Source organism: Lagopus muta, chromosome 2 (assembly GCF_023343835.1).
Source record: "Lagopus muta isolate bLagMut1 chromosome 2, bLagMut1 primary, whole genome shotgun sequence".
Classification (NCBI taxonomy): domain Eukaryota; kingdom Metazoa; phylum Chordata; class Aves; order Galliformes; family Phasianidae; genus Lagopus; species Lagopus muta.
In genome coordinates, this window is record NC_064434.1 from 92,453,053 (window position 1) to 92,474,019 (window position 20,967).

At 43.1% G+C, this 20,967-nt stretch overlaps 1 protein-coding gene across 4 annotated transcripts in view; it reads right to left on the bottom strand.

The window, feature by feature from the left end:
* Nucleotides 1-16,079: 16,079 nt before the first annotated feature.
* SUSD4 (sushi domain containing 4) overlaps nt 16,080-20,967 on the bottom strand; it is a 45,273-nt gene continuing 40,385 nt past the window's right edge. For 2 of the 4 annotated variants that reach the window (XM_048937953.1, XM_048937954.1), the window contains 2 exons: nt 19,129-19,511; nt 16,080-18,207 (listed from right to left, as the gene is read on the bottom strand). In XM_048937953.1, coding sequence (XP_048793910.1) covers nt 18,179-18,207; nt 19,129-19,511 — 412 coding nt within the window. In that variant the 3' untranslated portion in view covers nt 16,080-18,178. The remainder of the gene's footprint in view (nt 18,208-19,128; nt 19,512-20,967) is intronic. The other 2 variants (XM_048937951.1, XM_048937952.1) reach the window with 1 other exon arrangement.

The window sequence follows — 20,967 nt, forward strand, 5'->3', positions numbered from 1 at the left end:
ATACCATCTGTATAGTCATTCATTGTACAATTGGCAAGCTAGACAGGAGAAAATAACATGAAAATAATTGAATGGTGATTCCACCTGCCGTATTATCCAATGGGGGCAGGCCTCATCAAATGTTATAGCGGTATTCTTAAGGCTGCCCTGAAGACAGACTCCCCGTCCCTGCAGGGGTGGACGAAAAGACTGTATGAAACCCTGTGGAAGTTGAATGAAACACCCCGAGACGGCAGACCCAGTGCCCTCAGGATGCTGCAGACAACATGGACCACCCCGCTTAGGATCCAAATTACAGGCACTGATTATCAGGTAAGACCCCAGATTGGTAACGAAAATAATCTTCTGCTCCCTGCCCCTGAGAATTTAGATCCTGGCACCCATATAATAAAATGGCCTTGGAAGGTGCAAGTAGGACCCAAGTGGTGTGGCCTACTTGCACCTTGGGGGAGATTGTTGGAGGCAGGAGGCTCAGTAGTCCCTCCAGTAATAGGTACATGGCCTACTGATACTGTGGTCAACATTCCAATTTTCATTGCTAAAGGGACTCCCACCATGTTCCTGTGGCAGATCAGGACACCTCCTTTGGTGCCTGATATCGTTATGCAGCCGCAGACATTTGGCCAGAAGGTGTGGTACAGGCGGCCAGGACGTGCCCCAGTACAAGTGGAAGTGTTGACTCAGGATAGAAATACGGCCTCTATCTTGCTCTGGAGGGCAGTTCTTCCCCTCCTGGTACCTCTGAAACATCTGTATTACTCCCCATGAGTCTGTGAGGATTACTGGAAGGAACAAAATGTCATCAAAAGTGTTCCAGTGTTGCTATCAGATCATGTCCAACACCTGGTAATGGTCTACATGGGACTGATGGAACACAGAACAGACCTGCACCTCACAACCACACACCTCCGGTAACATCATTGAGCACTGGCCCATAGAAGAATATCAGTGTTCACCAATCATCACTCATCTTAAATTTTACCAACACGCGTCGCGATGAAATTGTATAAGCGCAGTGGTATATCAGATCTCTGTATTAGGAAAAGCTCACCCTAAAGTTTGGTTCATGCTGTGAAGGGGTGGAGTGTATGGGGCTGCTGAATCACAGCCTCTGATTGATCACCTGAGGCAAGCGCTGAGTCAGCCATGGGAGCACAGGTGAAGGCAATTCAACTGTGCTGCATGAAGGGGTGGAGCCTGGTTCCACTTCTCCTAGACCCATTTAAGAGCTGACTGCCAGTGGGGAAGGGTCTCTTCTGGAGAGCCGCTCCACTGGAGTTTATTATGCAAGCCCAGGATTGGGTGACTGTTTTCTTTTCCTTACTCCAGTATCATAATTACATCAGACACATTCCTCGATGTACTATACCATCTGTATAGTCATTGATTGTACACAGTTTAAAGCCATTCCCTCTGTTCTCTCGCTGTCAGACCGTGTAAAAAGTTAATTCCTCTTCTTCTTGTCTCTTTAAAGACACAATGAGGTCTCCCCAGAGCCCTCTCTTCTCCAGTCTGAACAAGACCCATTCCTTCAGCCCATTTTCATAGAAGTACTCCAGCCCTCTGAGCAGCTTTATAGCCTTCTCTGGACCCGTTCCAAAAGCTCCCCATCTTTTTTGAGCTGGTGGCCCAAGAAACTGAGGCCAAATGGTAGTTCTGTATCTACTGATTTATCTACCTGGTACAGTGACTCTTCTAGAAGAATACAGTACCCAGGAATCAAAAGGCATTTAAAATATGAGTACAGGGTAACTTTTATTTTAAAATTTTACTCTAATCTTCTGGAAAACATTTTTGTAAAAGAGCTTTTGCATTGGCCAGATAACTTTTTAGCACTGTGCTGCTTGGCCGTAGCCACAGCTGTGAGCTGGGGATTCATTTACATTGCATAGAAGGGTTTCCTAAAATGTTAGATCTACAGGGTATGCTGTGTTAACCAAAGCTTCACTAATCAGGACAGCTGGAGATGCCCAGCAGAATGAGGGCTGTGTCCTGAGAGTCACCCATGAAATGAGTCTGTACTCTGCTGAGGTTGAAGAGCTCCAAACCTTATGGAGCCAACTGCCTAAGACAGCCATTACACCTAATTTCCAGCAGTTGTAGCACTCCTCTCCTGCTCCTCCAGATCCTCCTTCCAAAGCCTCTTTTCTCATACTAGGATCTGACCTCTGCTTCTGTCTCTGATGTCCCACCAGACCATGAGGAGATCTCACTGGGAAGTTCTCTATTCCAGCTGAAACTCTTTCGCTTTACATGGAATTGATTGGGCTAGAGATGGCAGCAAGGTGCCTGTCCTCATGCTAACCTGGCTTTTGTACTGTGAATTACTGATATTTTTGTCAGTTCTCTTTTAGGTATTATAACTAACAGTACATGCATGTATTTTGATGGTATCAATGCAACACTTCAGTGATCCACTCATGTTAAATCAGGAAGGACACTGCAAGACATTCAGGTGCTGAAGGAAATGTTCTAGAGCCACAGTAACACTACTTGTGTAGCTAGAGATTAATTGTGCTAAGTTTGGAATACTGCATTTAGATGGAACACAGGGAATTAGATAAAGTCAAATAAAATAGCTTAGGAAAAGTCCTACAAAATTCTTTCAGATCACTTGAGTTATTAAAAAGTGTTTGTTCTGTGCAAATTTGCAGCTTGAGAAAGCGGTTGTGATACTTAAGCCCAAGTAGTATAATCCTGTTTTTCTATTTGGTCCTGCTTTTCTCATTTGCAATAGAAGAGATGGAACTGGATATTTGAAGTTCGGAATATATTCAGGAGTGATCTCTACTACAGTAATAAACTGGGGAAGACAGTAAGGACGTAGCAAGTCTCCTGTTCACCCAGTCTGCCACCCCTTTGCAGGTGGTGATGGTAACACTCAGCAACAGAATATAGATGTTTGACCCCAATTTGCACATATCTCACCCTGTGGAAGTATCCTATATGGATACTTCAGTTTCCATTCCTTTATTGTAGTTTGTTGATACAACTGGGAAACATGCAAGTATTGTGGGTTGTTTGTTTGTTTTGTATTGTTAACATAGGCCTCTAACTGTTCATCCACACTCATAAAAGGCTGAGATGTTTTATTTTGAGGTTACCAAAGCAAACCTGGAACCCAGAAAGAACTTAGGTGACACCTTAGCTGGTTTCAGACTATGATAAAAACTTTGTAAGTGCCTGCAGCAGCAGGGAAGCAGGAATCCTTTCCTAGCTTTAGGTTTTGAGTGACTTTTATTTAAAATATTTGGTACGTTTCAGCACAGAGGCTCATCTCAGGGTGATGCAGCATTCACTGCTGCTTGCTAACTATACCATTACAGGAATGGCTTTTGTGAAAGGTTGGAAGTCCAACCTGGAACTTTTTTAGTTGGGTGCATTGAGTTTGATCTCTAAACTAAGCTCACATGTTATTATTACAAGTGAAATCTTGGTTCTGAATTAAATCCTTTCTTTTCAATTATTAAAACCCTCTGAGTTTAAAATACATAATTCACAGGGCTCTATCAAAGATGCTGACATACTCAGCTCCTGAAAGAAATGAAACAGCTCCGTGGTCTGTTAAGCAGCCTGTTTCTTTCTCATACTGCCCCTGACATACACACACCACATTTTCCACAGCACTGTGCTGACACCTTTAAATGCCTTCTTGCACAGAGCAAGCAATGTAATTCCAAACGATGCAGAGCATGTTGTGTTTTGACTACAAAAAGAACACCTACACAACCATCTCATGCTGTTGTCATTTGCAAGCAGTGATGGAAATTAAAACCAAAGCTGTCTTCCTGTACTGTGTCTGTGCAAAGAAGAGGTGCTCCCAGCTCCCCTTTGCATTATGCAGGTCATACATGTGGTGAGTGAGATACCCAGCAAGCAGGCTCACCTGCAGGTGCCACTGCCTGAGGTTCTACTGAGCTTCAGTCAGACACTGCTAAGCTCTGACTGGGATCCCAGTCACCATATGGGGTTAGGAAAAAAGGAGAAGAAAAGATATTCTCTCTGCTGTGTGCATCAGAACACCGAAAATTACAAGCAATCACTCTCAGATTTTTACCATGTCCTCAATATTTGCAGCCTCTTGAGCTTAAACACTGCTGCGCTTAATTTTAAGGATATTAGTAATTTCAAGAACACATCTTATATGAAAGTTCAGTTCTAAAAGGCCAATATAAGTGTTAGCAGTTTTTGTAACAAACAGTCATTTGTTTCATATTTTGGTAAAGACTTCAACAGGTTAATAGGGTGTTTACTGCAACACTTTATTACCAGCTATGATGTCTCCTATACTTGTGCTTGTAACATTTCCAGTGCATACCACTCCATTTTCAACGTGCTCATAAAATATATTAATAATCTACAATCTTTATAAGCTCCCTTAAAATGCAACCAGGATATAATCTTTACTGAAATAAGATCCAAACACATGCTCTCCCTTGTATTTAATGGAGTGGATTTAATACTGAAAAAATGTGCTTCCAGCTAGAGAACAGGCCCTTGCGTGTGCTGCTTGTGCAAACGATGTTTGCCAGCTATAAAGAACTTGAACTATGAAATTTAAGCCACAGAAGGTTATCTATGGCAAATGACTAATGCTTTCTAAATTAAGGCCTATAACTGCACTCCAGTGATTAATGCATTAAATTACTGATTTCTTGTATGTAAGTCTCTTACCAAATGTATTTCTTATTGTGCCTCTGGGCTCTCCTACAACGTACAATAAGCAGGTGAAATACATGATCATCGCTCCCAGTTTTCCACTAAAGCAGGCTTCAACCCACAGAAAATCAACACTGTAATGAAGTCATTATTTCTGGAGACAGGTGCTTACATGTCTTGCATAGCTAATGAGATTAGGCCTCTTTACCTTGAGTCTCAGAATTATCATGTGAAATATCAAGAATTATTTGGTGTTATTTTTTTTCCCCCACCTGGATTTCACAACAAACAGACGAATCTGGGATCTTAATAAACATCCAGCTTTAAAAACTGCAAGTCAAGCTGTGGGCTGTTGAATGGGGAATTACTTGTGTCTTAGAAGGGTATAGGAATGCAGTGAATATAACGGTTTGTCCACAGAATGGATAGAATTAGACAAGATACATCTCTGCATGTTGCGAGATAATTATTTTCTGTTTGTGCATATATAAGGATCTAAAATGAGCCTCTTCAAGTCGTATTTTTCTACTGCAGGCAGCATCAATTTTGAGCAAGATGTGTGTTGGTGAGCTCTGTTCTTACTGAGCTTGAAGACTTCAGAGAAGCAGTTTTTGCACTCATGGTAGCCTTGGCTACCACCGAGATCAATCAGAAATAGGATTATGTTATGTTATATGAGCAAAGGAAAGAAAGATCAGCAAAGTTTGATCAATTTATGAAAGTGCTCTACCAGTCCTGATGTTAGAATAACTCAGCATACTACGCTTTAAAAGTACTTTAGCTTAAAAAATTCCCATATTATCATTTTAAATCTTGCTTTAAAATGGAAGATAGTTATCAGACTGAAGTTTGATCTGTTGAAATAGGTGTGGCCATATTTTGGCAAGATAGCTTGGTGTTATACTTACCATGCTTTGAATTCCGAAAAATAAGGCAAAAATACACCAAAGGACGGTGCTTTAGGCACAATTCTGGTACAATTTAGGTACGTATGGTTGGTTGTAAGAGAAAAATGTGCTTCCACGCTTAAAGCTGCAGCGTCTTGCAGACTGTACAGCCCCAGACTGTCTTAATTCAATACTTGTGGGGGCACAAGCCAGCCCCAGTTTTGGGTTCTACTGCTGGGCGAGACAGACAGAGCTGCAACTTCCTTCCTCCCATGGCTGTGCAGAGCAGACCTTCGTTCAGTCAGTGCCCAGCAGCCAGGCATTATCCTGTTCTGCAAAAAAAAGCTGACCTGAGCTGAAAGTTGGGCTGTAGCATACTGGTCTACGCTGGCTTCTGTGTTGCTGAATTACCCAGCATTTGTATGTGAATGTACACATACAAATATCCATACAAACTCAGGTCTCTATCCACAGAAACACCTCAGGAATCACACAGCGGTATCAGGTAAGATAGCTGCTAAAGAGAGAGAGAGACCCAAGAAGTAATTCCTGCAGCGTTAACAAAAAGGAGACATGAAGGTAAAACAAAATCCACTGGTAACACCAAAAGAAATGTCCCGTGAAATTGAAAATTGAACATGCTGACAATATGCCAAGTTTCTGTCTGCAGCTGGGATTCAAAAGTCAGCACCTCCAAGACAGCCTCGTGCTTCCTCCTGCATTCAAAACATCTGTCACTTAGAAGCAGCATATTCGATGGCTCGTTGCTTTGTTCTGACCACTTCTCCAAATGTGAAAATGACAGCTGAATTGCAACATGTCATGTTGTGCCATTCAAAAACACAAGGGCTGAGGACAGCAAAAGAAAAAGCACAGCAAATTACTTTTTGCACTTCCAGGAACGTTATTCTTTCCAGGATCTCCAAAGTGGTTTATTAGCAAAGTGCATCATATCCTAGAGGAAAGGTCCAAAACATTTTTTTTCCACGTGGAATGATGTCTTGCAAGCATCAGAAAAATTATATGAAATCTTGATACTAGCTCCCATTTCTACCAAGAATCAAGAGCAAGTGTTCATGAAGAAGGATGGATTCCTATGTTTTCAAGAATAAAACCCAGCACATGCACATCTGCACATGACCTTTCAGCCTGTCACTTCACCTGGAAACCTTGAGTGTGGCAAGACAAGCAATGCTTTTGCAACTGCTGCCTTGACACTGGTTTCCTGTCTGGGTGACAACCCTGGTGGACATGCAGCTTGTAGAATCATAGAATAGAATTACAGAATCACAAAAATGGAAAAGACCAAGATCATCAAGTCCAATGGTCTGCCCATCCCTACCATGCCCACTGACCATATCCCTCAGTGCTACATCCCCATGGTTCAAATACCTTTCAAACTCCACCACCTCCCTGGGCAGCCTGTGTCCTATTACTGTTACCTGGGAGAAGAGGCTGATCCCCCACCTCACCACAACCTCCTTTCAGGCATTTGTATAGAGCAATAAGGTCTGCCCTGAGCCTCCTCTTCTCCATACTGAACAGCCAGTTCCTTCAGCTGCTCCCCATAAGACTTGTGCTTCAGACCTCTCGCAGCTTTGTTGCCCTTCTCTGGATACGCTCCAGAGCCTCAATGTCTTTCTTGTATTGAGAGGCCCAAGTCAAGGCAGTACTTCAGGTGAGGCCTCAGCAATGATGAGTATCAATGGCAGCACCTGCCATGGTGTCAACCACAGCCCTTCCTGCAGAGTGGCCTGGGAACCACTCAGCCTGCTGTCCCACAGCAGGTGATATCCTTGTCCTGGGGTCTCTGTTGCAGCTCTGTTTCCCCTCATTCCTCCTCATGCAGGGCCCATTCTGACCAAGCTGCTTTTATGTTGACTGAAGGTTGTTGTCTAGGAGTATCTGAAGGAAAAGTTTACAGCAGGAGGTAGCTCAGTAGATGTCCCATTGCTTCTGACTTCATCCACACCTGAGAGTCCAATCTGCCTGATAGGAAGTATTTTTCACATTTGTATGACCTCTTCTTAGATTTTCCTATCATCTGCTTTGATGCGACAGCAGTTTCTGCTCATTTTGTGCTATCGGCAAAAGCCCAAAAATACTGCTCTTATCTACACCTGTTCCCACCACGGAAAATGCTGCCTAAGAAACTGGGGAGACTGCAGAGGCTATGACTCACTGCTTGTGAAGCAACCACCTCTTCAGAAATCACAAAATGGCATGCTTGCTGTTTTAAGTAACCACAAAAGTTGCTGGTTTGTTTGTTTGTTTTCCTTTACTTTGTATATTTGAGACAATTTTGTGTTTTATGCTTGCAGTACTGTTGGATTTCCAGCTGGCTTGCCTGCAGTGCTGTCACACTGTGCAAGGCTGTGCAAGGACAGGAGAGGCAGCAGGTGGAAGGGTGGAGAGAATGGGGAGCAAGAAGGGCCTGGTTGTCATCACACTGTTGCCTCACACCTCACCCATTTCTTTTAAGCCTGATAGGGATGATTGAAACTTTCCTGGTTTGGATTCTCTGCCCTGATGGAGCTGTATGGGTCAAGGCCCAGGACAGATGTGCACAAAATTACAGCCTACAGTTCTCCACGATGATGCTGATGGAGAAGTCTCAAGTATTTCCGAGTTACCACGGATTTGTGCTCTTTGCATTTCCAACTTTTTTCTTGGAACCACTGTTGTGTTTGGCATCTCTATCTACATCTAAGTCTATCCCTATTTGGAATTTAAAATCTGTCACTCTGCTTGGCAGCAATTCCCCCATACATTTTTAGCATATACTCACTGTTCTCCACAGACTTGTTCTTCATTTCTTTCTCCTCATCCTCCTCATCCTCCTTTTAAAGTACAAAACACTCTCTTCACTCTGCAAAGCAGAAAAATACCAGTTAAATACCAAAGGTCTTCAAACTTTATTTGATTTTCAGTTTATGTTATTAAACACAACTCTCTGAGCAGTGCCCTGGGGTGCATGCCTTTGTCAGTCAGTAAACAAATCTTTTCTACTGTGTTTAAATACGTACTTACCTGGCTAAGGCTGCTTCTTTCCAGTAAAAGCACTTACAAACACATATCACATTAAGCTTTGAGATTTCAACACAATCAGAGGCTGATATGTTGTGGGTTTGTGTGCTGATTTTTCCTCCCAGGTTCCTAATTTTGAACACGAAATTTGGCTGCCTCACTGTGGATTCCCTATTTCTCAAGGGCACAATTAATGTGGAAAATTAACAATTAACGAGTGGAAAAATGAAACCGTGCAGCACCAACACGACAACATGGCTAAACCTAAACTTCATTTGTTTATTTATTTTTTTAAAATTGTTTGATTCACTTAGTTTTCAGTGGCACTCCCTTTGGAACCAGTGTTGAAAACGTTCACTGCCTCACACAGCTGAGGAATACATGGATACAGTGAGCTGATAGCATGCTGCTGATTAAAAAATCTAATGCAAGGAAACAGGGAAAACAAATGATAAAGCACTGATGCATGGGGAGGCCCATTTTGCCATAAACTGTGGCAGAAGTGTTTCATTTCTTGAGAAAGTCTGGCCGTGACCTTTCCTGCTTAAAATATGTAAAACCAATGTTTATTTTTATTTTATTTTTTAACTAGTTCTTAGTTTAAACTAATTTTATGGGGAAAAAAAAGGCAATTTTAAGATGAAACAGTGTCAGGTTGCCGTTCTTGCCAGAGCTGCCAACTCTGGCAACCCCCCTTGTGCTGGAAACCAACACGAGACCTGTGAATATGAAATCTCATTTTAAAACCAGGCTTGGAAGGCAGAGAATCTTCTCAAGAAAATCTGTCCGTGTTAACGGATGGATGTCATTTCCTCCCTTGTTAGCTATTCTAGAGCAGGCAGATCTTTAATTTACATCTGCTGTCTCCTAGCGACATAAAATATGGTTTGGTGACACAGTCTAAACGAAGAAACTGAAGGTCAGAGAACAATTAATCACCTTCTCACTCATAACTTCACACAAAGATATTAGGTATATTTGGGATACTTTGACATCTGAAGATGAAGACAACGCTGTGCTGAATTTAAAAGGTGCCTCAGAGGGTAGTGGCTTTGTTTTCATTGAAACAAATTGGAGCCTCAGGGTCCTGCATGGTGCAATGAAACTGTCCTTTCCCAGTGAGCAGCTGTAAGTGCCCGGAGCTGCTGAAGACTATTGATGACATGCTGAAGACTATTGCATGGCACCACACTGTGAAGGCTTACATGAATGCAGAATAGCCTCAGTTCAGATAACTGGAGATGCAGCATCAGAGAGGTGGCCTTAGGCTGAACACTTGGCAGTTCTTCCCCCACTTTTTCCACAAAACAGAGAGAACATAATCATAAAATCACAGAATGGCTCTGGTGGAAAGGGACCTTACAGATCATCCAACCCTAACTCCAACTGCTGGGCAGGGCTGTGCCCCACCAGCTTGGGCTGCCCAGAGCCCCATCCAGCCTGGCCTTGGGCACTCACAGCTTCTCTGGGCAGCAATGCCAGCCCCTCACCACCCTCTGAGTAAAGAATTTCTTCCTAACATCTAATCTAAATCTCTCCTCTATTAGTTTAAAGGCATTCCACTTTTCCCTATCACTAAGACCTTACAAAAAGTCAGTCCCCCTCCTGCTTGTAAGTTCCCTTCTAGTACCATGATGAACTCTCCCCAGAGCCTTCTCTTCTCCAGGCTGAACAAGCCTGCTTCTTCAGCCTTAAATCTCTTAGTAGCTATGTCTATCTCCAATAAGATGCATATATGGCTGGTCAGCGCAGTACCATAAGCTCAGTTAAGATGCTGGACTTACAACTGCCACAATATCCTGTTAGTGTCTGGCTTCAATATTGGAGCTACGCATACTCTGCAGTGTGAACACATACATAAGCAAACCTGGTGTGGTGGTTGTACAAGACACCAGGGGCATCTGGACTTGGCACTGGGCTAATCATCCTGTTTGCTGCAGCACTCCAGTAAAAGCCAATTATACCAACCTTCAGTAACATTTATATCAGTGACAGACTGCAGACATTTATAGTCTTCATCAATGAACAGGCTCAGCTAGGCTAAATTGCTCTGCAAAGCTTTATAGTAAGTAATTATCAACAACAGGCAGCTATGGTAATGGTTACAAAAGAAAGAACAACTGGTTGTGCAGTCATTAGCTCCAGAGCACCAAATGAGGCAGGCAAACAGCATGGGCTGTGGTGGAATTAATAGGAGGGACGGCAGCAGCAAGTGCCATCTCCCACAGAGAGGGACAGCAGTGGGGGGCTGAGGTAGATGCTAAAAGACACTTGCTTTGGCAACAGCAGCCTGTACACAGCAGTAGATAGATGGAAGTCAGATGCTGATAGTAATAAGGTGCATTAAAAATAAATCTAGCCTAATTAGGTATTTAAGAAAAGAAAAAAAAAGACATGAACCTGACAGCTCAGCAACTGGCAGCTGCTTAGATCTAGCAATTATCTCAAGGATAACAAATCCATACTGGAGCACCAGGAAGCGGGCAGATGAAGTGCCCTGCTGTGCACCCTGAACTGGGCTGGAAGTGTCCATTTTCTGAAGCTATGGGCCCTCCAGTTTTGGAAAAGAGGGTATTTTTAACATCTCTAATACTGAAGCCCGCTAAAATATTAGCTAATTCTTTGAAAGCCTTTGGCTGTATGCTTGTTGAGGAGCATTCACCTGCACCTGTGAATTCAGGGGCCAATGAAAATGAGCTCACAAGCTCAGGACCTCAGCAGACAGATCAATCACGTACATGGTGATGTGGGCTTCCCTCAGCATCCCTCTCTAACAACTTCCATGCACCATTTGTCAGCAGAGCGAGGAGTGCTGTGTCCCTTCTTGTCCTCTCTGCTGAGAGCATAAATGAGGAAGGCAAATATGAGCAACCTCTTTGGAGGGATCGGATGTTGCCTGCTGGGTACTGTGCTGCAATTAAGCAACTTGTTTCACATCCCAGCATGTCTGAGATGGCAGGGTGAAACAGGAGCAATGCTAGTTAGAAAAAGAGAAGGACAGTCAAAAGATGTGCAGAGGGGAAACAGAAAGCAAACAGTAAGATGAAAAACATGGACCCAAAACAAAAGAGCATATCATGCATGGGAAGCAGAGGAACATATTGCAAGCGGAAACTTGCAAAAGAGGCTGCTGACCCCTCCAGACAAGAAAGCACGTCTTTCCTTTCTGCTGCTTGACTCTATTTTGAGCCAGTTACATTAACCAAACAGCTCCCTCTGTTCCTCCTGGAGAGCATGGTGAACTCGTTCACATATTGCCCTGGATATTACTAAAATGTAAGTGGCATTTCTTCCTCCTCCAAATTTCTGGTTGAGATTTGTCTGGGTTTTTGTTTGTTTGTTTTTTGTGGCTGCACATCCTGACGTGGGACAGTGACAGCAAAGCAGGGCCTCTTCCTGCTGTAATGCAACCCCCTGGAGAACTGCATCAAAGGGATGAGAAGTGCCCTTGACAAGGGGACACGCTGCTGGGTTTGGGGCAGATATTCACTTACTTTCTAGCTCTTCCTGCCCCCAAGAATCCCTGTGAGCCCAAGGACAAGAGTTGGAGATGAGCATCTTTCATTCTTGCTGCTCCTCATCTGACAGTCAATATGCTGAGATGTGCCAACAGATACAGCACAGTGCAGACTGGAACAAGCAGTTTCTGTGGCATAGGAAGAAGTTTTGCATAAGTATGACAATGATTTCTGCACTACAGCACCTGAGCTGCTGTTTTCCCTTGAACTCAATAGGTGTCTTCAGATAATTGCCAAGAGAGGATTTACTTCACCTAATGCACAGTGAGTATTAGAGGGGCTGCATTCATTTGGCTGCCTGAGATAGATCCAAAACCCAGAAAATCCCATATTTGGATTTGTCACAGAGCAAAGTTTTGAAATCAATGTCACCGTAATGCAACAGGGCTTAATTTGCAGGATTTCACTGGAGTTCAGCACACGCTACATGAAAAGCTTCTTCTGGTGGAATGGAGAATATTTCCAGCTTTGATATGCAGTCAGCCACTGTTCATCTGAAATCTCCCCCAACGGAGCTTTATGGCAACTTTCTCAGACCATCTCCTCCTGCCAGTAACCTCCCTCAGGCTGGAAGGTTTTTCCTGATCTCTAACCTCAGTTTCTGCTGCAGCTAAGCCTATTATTTTTGTCCTATTTATGTGGATGCCTCCCTTCTACTTTGCAAAATATGCTTCTTACAGAAAGCCAGATTCCTCTGTCCCCTCTGGTCATCTGTTGTTTACACACAGCACTACACAGTCTCTAACCTGACCTGTGAGTGGAGGCTTTTCCAATAGTTGCTGATTCTCTCTGCGTGGCTTCCCTCCAGCCACTTCACATTTTCCTAGAAGAGGGGAAAAAAACTGCTCAGCATTTGACACAGCACTCTCGCTGAGGCTTGACTAGTGCTGAGTGGAGCTGAAGGATGGCTCCATGCATTTTAAAACTTACCGTTCTGCGTAAACATCCTCATACTGACATTTAACATTTTCACAACAGCCAGGTCCTGTTGAGTCATGCTCAGGTTGTGATTCACTCCCTGCAGAGCTGCTGCTAGACCTTGGATCCCCACCCTTCCCCCAGTCCTCTGCAGGTCAAGTCCTTGTTTGTAAGCTGGTGTTGAAGGCTGGCTTGTTGCTCACTTTTTCCTCCTCCTCCTTTTCATTTTTTTTTAGAAACAGCATGCCAAAGCCAGTTCTTGTTTTTCTTTCCTGGAGTTCTCAGTACGCACCCTCTCCTCCCTCTGCTGACAGCACATGGGTTGTCTGTCTTCACTAACTTGCTGCTTCTCCCTCACCAACAAAGGTTTTCCTGGGTTTGTTTTTTATTCACAGCCAGACAGCTCAAGTGAAAACAGCTCATGAACTGCATGAGATGCACTCCTCCACCCATCTGGCTTCGTTTGCACAGGGAACATACTGTCATGATCTTTGAAGCTCTCCAATCCCTAAGGGCCCCCAAAGCATCCCCCTTCCAGAAGCTCTGGCTCAGAGCTTGAGGTGATCCGATCTCTCTGACCAGGGCTGGGGGCAGCTCTCAGCCCAGGGAACCAGCTCACATGTTGGGGTGTGGATGCAGATCGAGGGGCCAGCAGAGCTTTTCCTGGCAACTCCAGTCCAAAGGAAAAGAAAAGCAGAGACAGTCCTCTGTTCTCCCCTCAAGCATGCAAAACCTACTACCTCAAATCACACAAGTTTTTTCCCCATAATACCCTTTCAGGAAGCCCTGTAAGCAAAGAGTAAAAACCTCTTTTTCATCACCTTTGCAAGTTATATTTAGTACATAGCTATCAAAGGATTGTCAAGCAATATCAGTACATCAACGTTTTCTAGTGGAGGTGCAATTCTGCACTTTTTAAAATAACAATGGTCTAATAAGCCATAAACTTAAATTTATTGAGCTACTCTGTCTGACCTCCTTAGCTGAATGACTGCAATACAACGCACACAGCAATGTAAATCTGTAGAGCTCCAAGTATCATCTAGAAGCTTTCATAACAGAAATTAACGAATAGGAGTCCAAACATTTCATGAGGAATGAAATTTTGCAAACTGTTAAACGACCAGCTAAGGCAGATTGCATGTTATTTTGCAGAGCACCTATAGTAAGTTCAATATTTTTCATGACATTACAAAACAAAAATCACTTAACTGACCATAGGCTTGCCAGGTACTCCAAAGCTGGTGTTGCAGCACTCTTAGGTTGTTTGCTGGTGTGACAATGAAGAACTTTAGCTGACAGTGCAAATACTTCTGGAAAGCATGGGACCTAAAAAGAAAGGAGGTGGCAAAGAAAGTGCTAATACCAGACAGATATGATGGCAATACAGAAAATTTCACCTGAAAAAATCTTATGTAACAAGAATAGAAGATAATACGCAATATCATAGAATCATCTAGGTTAGAAAAGACCTTCAAGATCACCAAGTTCAATCTGACCATGTCCTTACGTGCCACAGCCACATGCCTCTTAAATGCCTCCTGTGATGGGGACTCCACCACTGTCTGCTGCAGCCAGATTCAATCCTTGACCATCCTCTCTGTGAAGAAATTTTCCCCAATATGCAATTTACACTCTTCTGGTACAACTTGAGGCCATCTTCTCACATCCTATCACTTTTCATCTGAGAAAAATGTCTGACACCCACCTCACAGCAGTCTCCTTTCAGGCAGTTGTAGAGAGCAATGAGGTCTTCCCACAACCTCCTCTTCTCCAGATGGAACAATCCCAGTTCCCTCACTTGCTCCTCATGAGTTTTGTTTTCTAATCCCTTCACCAGCTTCATTGCTCTTCTCTGCAAACGCTTGAGTAATCCAATATCCTCCTTGTAATGAGGGGCACTACAAGATGAACATAGGATTTGAGATGTGGTCTCACTAGGACTAAGTACAAGGGGATGATTACCTCCTTGCTTCTGCTGGCCATGCGTTTTCTAATGCAAGCTTGGACACGATGCCAAGGGCTTTCATGGCCACCTGGGCACACTGTTGGCTTATGTTGAGCCTGCTGCCAACCAGCACCCTCAGGTCCTTTTCTAACAGGCAGCTTTCCCCAAGCCTGTGTCAAGTGCACCCAGCACTTACCTCTGTTGAATGCCATACGTCTGTCTGTGGCTCCTCTAACCAGGTTCCTCTTCAAAACCTTCCTGCCCTCAAGCAGACAAACAGTCCCACCTAACTTGTTATCATCCATAAACTTCCTCTCATCCAGATCTCTCATAAATATACTAAACCAGATCCAGTACTGAGCCTTGGGGAGTGCCACTGGTGACTGTCTGACAACCAGACTGATCTTCACAGTGACCCTTTGAGCACATCCATCCAGCCACTTCACCCAGCAATCTCTATGCCTGTCCTAGCCACAAGCCACAATTTCTCCAGAAGAACACGATGGGATGGCACCAAATGCTTTACTAAAATCCAGGGAGATAACATCCACAGCCTTTCCCTCACCTACTAAGTGGGTTATCTTGTCATAGAAGAATTGTCCCGATTGTATGGTGTGATGACGTTCAGGATGATCTGCTCCGTGACATTCCCTAGTACTGAGGTCAGACTGACCTGAAATACACGTTCACTAACCTCCAACCAACTGGGGCCTCCTCAGTTAGCCAGATCGGCTGGTAAATGGCAGAAAGTGGCTTGGTGAGCATTTCACCAGCTCCTTCAGTACCACTGAATGAATCCCATACGGTTCCACAGACTTATGAATGTTCAAATAATGTAGTAGGTCAGTTTCCTACTGGAGTTAGGTTCTTCACCTAACTCCATTTCATCATCTTTCAAAGCAGAGGGCTGGGTACCCTGAGAACAAATGGCCTTACTGCTAAAGACTGAGGCAAAAAAAGGCATTAAGTGCCTCAGCCTTATCCTTACCTTTCATCATTGCGTTTCCTCTCACACCCAATAAAGGATGGGGATTATCCTCAATCCTCCTTTTGCTGTCGTTCTATCCACAAAGCATTTTTTTTAAATTGTCTTTTGCTGCACCAACCAAGCTGAGATCCAGTTGGGCTTTGGTCCTTCTATTTTTTTTTGCCTGCACAGCTTGACAACAACTCTATAGCTCTCCTGAGTTGCTTGCACCTTTTTCCAGAGTTCATAAATTCTTTCTCCCCAAGTTCCTGAAGATCATCTCTGTTAATCCAAGCTGGTCTTCTGCCCCACCAGCTTGGCTTTTGGTGCATTGGAATGGACTGATCCTGTACCTTCAAGATTCTTTTCTTGAAGAAAGTTTAAGATAAGAAAGCAATCTAAATCAAAATGATCTCATCAATGATAATGGGGTATAACTGAGATTATACTCATAATTGTCTCTCTACTGCTACACTATTCTGGTGGCTTTTTTTGTTTTTTGATCTCCATTAGCTTCTTACTGATATATAGCATTGCTGACAGGGTGCTTATAAAAACTTTATCGAATGTTAGCTGCAAGTGTATCATACCACTGCCCCGACTCATCAGTGGGGTCAGTAAACGTTGCCACAGTGCAAAGAAATAATTAAATAATCATGAAAAAACAAGAGAGTAACTTGTAATGATCCTCTACTTAGAGCAATAGAGATACCATAGGCTTACTTTGAATATAAAATCAGAACTTGGTCTCATTTTTTCCCTTTGCTTTGGATAAGCCCACAATGGCAATCTCCACCATTAACATATGGTGAGTTCTTCCTCAAAACACCGCCAGTTTAACATATGTTTCATCTCCGCATTACCATAAATAAAGTGGGAAATCTGCTTGGCTTTCAAGCAGCACATGAAGCAGCCAGGAATTTTTCCTGACAAATAACAAATGGCCTGTGATACAACAAGGATGAACTATTCCTACAGTCTTTAGCACAAAGCTCTGGCACAACATGCAGAAGAAAGCCAACAATAACATGGGTGGATAAGCTGTGCCATTGCTGCACCCATTTCATGTGCTCTGCCTAAATAAAACCACTCAGTCCAACTGGAGCTAAATAATGGACATAAAATGCTATAGAGTGGGGGCTCTCCAGGTGGGAGCTGGTGAAAGAAGGAAGGAAGGGAAAAGAAGGAAGGAAGGAAGGGAAAAAAAGGCCAACTAGACACAGTCTGATAAGTCAAAAGAACTGAAACTGAACTTTATTTTTTTAAAGTATTCTACAATAATGGCTCAGAATACTACCGCAGCGCACAGGGACAAGGCAGTGCTCTGGGCTATGACTGTAGATTACTCTAATGCATGTATTTGTCAAAGCTTAAGGAAGGTTGAAATGTGGCAGTTCAACATTTCTTAAGCAAATATTTCATTATTTTAACACTTTCTAGGTCTTTTATATGATAGCAGGATTTATCAAATGCAATGTAGTCACAGAAGTCTTGCATAAATACAAATATTGATACTTTACCTGGAATATTGTATATTATATAAATTCTGCCTTACCTTTAAAAAAAATCTCCAGGTCATTATGTGATCCGGAGTCTTTCCTTTTCTTTCTCTGTAAGAGTTTTTAAATATATATATATATTTATATATATTTGCTATCATACATCAAAGTACATACGAATCCCATTGTTTTCTGCAGACATGGTATGAAACAAAATAACCAACAACCAAACCATAAGCTTTCTGATTTACATAGGATAGTCAAAGAGGATCTTCCCTCTTTAGGGTGTGTGTTTCAGGACTGGGTTTTTGTTTGTTTGTTTTTGGTATTTAAGTTTGAAAGGCTTCTTCATAAACTAGAGGTCCACAGATCATTTAAAGCAGTCTTTATAAGCAAATTTACATACTTTGACATGCTTTTGTGAGGCAGTTAGTATCAAAATCCAATAGTATTTTTCTACAGAACCATATGACTTTCTGCGATGCAGATATACATTTCATTTCTAAAAAGCCACAGTTCTTTTTCTACATCTGCTCTCATCAAATCCCCAGGATTCATTCATAAAATTGCTGTTCCAAGTGCTGATGCTGTTATCTCCACTGTGGATTAAGATGTACACACAATCTGGTGACATCATCGTGTGGAAGATTGGTAAGTACCCTCCCCAGATCCACAGATAGTCTTTTCTATCTCTGAGTGCTCAGGATTCATGTCACCCAATGGTGCAATGTGATGATGACATGTCTCCATGCAGGCTAAGGGTCTTCTTCCATCAAAGGAATCTCTGGAGCAAAAAGAAAAATGGTATTGATTACAGGCTGGGTCTTGCCTTTAGATGTTTTCAGAGTAGTATTATTAGCAACTCGGAAAAAATATAAATGCAAAAATCTGAGCAATATATAAAGAGTCTCCAATTCTATACCCCATATGAAAATCACAGAATCGAGTTAGAGGGGACCCTTAAAGGTCATCTGGCCCAAATCCCCTGCAGTGAACAGGGACACCTACAGCTCAATCAAGTTGCTCAGATTAACCTACTAAGACTATCCATGTTTCCTAAAACAAGTTAGGCACACCAAAGCTAAGTACAAACATCCTTTCTATTACATTTAACATGGAATCTGCATTCAGAGTAGGCAGAGCTTTACTGGCATCATCATCATTCCTCCCACCTCCTTCCAGCTGTCCTCTCCCACTTATGATGCCATTAAAAGTCAGCCCCAACCCTATGGTGCAGGAGATTTCTTCCACCCCAATCTTCACCCACAGTTCTTTAAATGTCTCTAAGGAAAGCTAACTGGTTTCTTTATTAAGCTGAGAAGGCTCTGTCAGAACTAAATGAAATTTAGTGTTTAGTATCAATCCATGCTCATGATTGAAATGCAGACAGTAGTACACGATTGTCTCCCTTCTACCACAGGGTTCTCTCCTGCATGTTCTTATATTGTGACTCCCATGTCCATAAAGTATATGTGAATGCTCACATGCCTTAGACTGAAATGTTTATCATGCATGCAGACACAAAGAGCTTGTCAGTGAAGGCTGCTAACTCTGCATATATGGATATATATGCAGATATAAAATATATGGATATGGATATAAAATACATGGTGAAAGTAAAAAGCAGGTCAGCTGGCTTTACTGATGCTCTGTCTGTACAAGCAAATGTGTAAGGACTCGCATATGGCACCCACGTGTGACTCACCATCTGTAATATCAATCCGTGGGCTCGTGGACACAGCCTCCCCAGCAGTGCTCCGGGATGCATCAGTTCGATCTGAGCTGGCAAGCACTGCTGCTTGGCACACTGGGGGTGAGTACAAGCTTTGGAGCAGTTCAGAGGAGACTGATTGACTCTCACAGCTCTCAAATTCACTTGGCAGCATGTCTGTAATCCTGGGACCAGGATAAGCAGGAGGACTTTGATCTTCTGTCTGCAAAATATGCCCCTGGTCCACTGTGGCTGAGTATCCAGGTGCCAGAGCATTCAGGCTGCTGCTTACAGCTTCATCGTAGGAAGGCAGCATGACAGGAACACCATCCACTACCACGAAGTCAGGGTCACCCACAGAGCCCTCCTGGTTGACTCTAAGTCAAACACAGGAAAATGATTACAGAGAGCCAGAGGGTTTCATAGAATTGTTTGAGTTGGGACCCTTAAAAGCCATCGAGTTAAACTCCCTGCAGTAAACAGGAACATCTGCAGACAGATCAGATACTCAGAGCCCTGTCCATCCTGACCTTGGATATCTCCAGGAATGGGGCACCCACCACCTCTCTGGGTAACCTGTGCCACTGCATCACCACCGTAATTGTAAAAATCTCCTTCCTTATATCCAGTCTAAATCTCTCTTCTTTCAGTTTGAAACCATTTCCCTTTGTCCTGCCACAACACACCCTGCTAAACAGTCTGTCCCCTTCTTTCTTACAGACCCCCTGGGTTTCTGAAGCACCTTGGAGCAACTGCTGAATGTAAGGAAACACAACATTTCCTAATGGCACAAATTGATGCTACAGGGCCATTAACATTCACAGAGGTGTTTGCCTCACAGGTCTGCAAAAATCTGTTCAGATTGACAGTCAGGTGGAATCCGTTACAATTGGATAAATGAAACAAGTAATGTGAAGCTCAGTTTAGAGAAGGGGAAAAAAAAAACAAACAGGTGCTTGGAGGAGATAAGGAGTGCCATTTGCTGTGCCACGCAGAGTAGGTATCATGGATATGAGATCACAGATGTTACTCAGCAGTCACAAGTGTCTGAACCCCTGAAAAGATGCGGGCTAGAGCAAAGAAGTGTTTGCAGCATATGTAAACAGGCTGTTATTGGATGGCAGGTTTTTGTTGCCAGATATTGGATTCCTTCAGTTCTTGCTCTCAAAGGATGAAGGCATTTAGCACTAGGCTGGTTCCCTTTAAAAACAAAACATTTATATTATGCTGGGAAGGTGTGGTAAATCCCAGATTATTTGTTTTATAGTAGGTCAGATCACAGTAGAGACTCAGCAGAAAGGAGTTGGTCGCGGGTACCATTGGGACAGGAAAACATCTGGGAAGAGGCCAGAAAGCCACTTCAATAAGCTAGAGGAGAGCAGGCTATCTGTGGTGGAACCCTTTATCCTCAATTCTTCCCAATTACACAGGTATATGTACACTCCCCATATGCTATACATATGAATATGTATGTTAGTTTATACATTACTTCTATAGAATCATAGAATCATTAAGGATGAAAAAGACCACTAAGACTGTCTAGTCCAACAGTCAACTCATCCCCACCATGCCCACTGACCACATCTCCCAGTGCCACATCTCCGTGGTTCTTGAACACCTCCAGGGACAGTGACTCCACCACCTCACTGGGCAGCCTGTGCCGCTGCATCACCGCTCTTCCTGAGAATGAATGTTTCCCAATCCTAACCTGACCCTGACCTGGTGCAACTTGCAGCCATTACCTCTCATCCTATTGTTATTACCTGGGGGAAGAGGCCGACCCCCATCTTGCCAAATAAAACATATATTTTCGTGTACATACACTTAATTAAC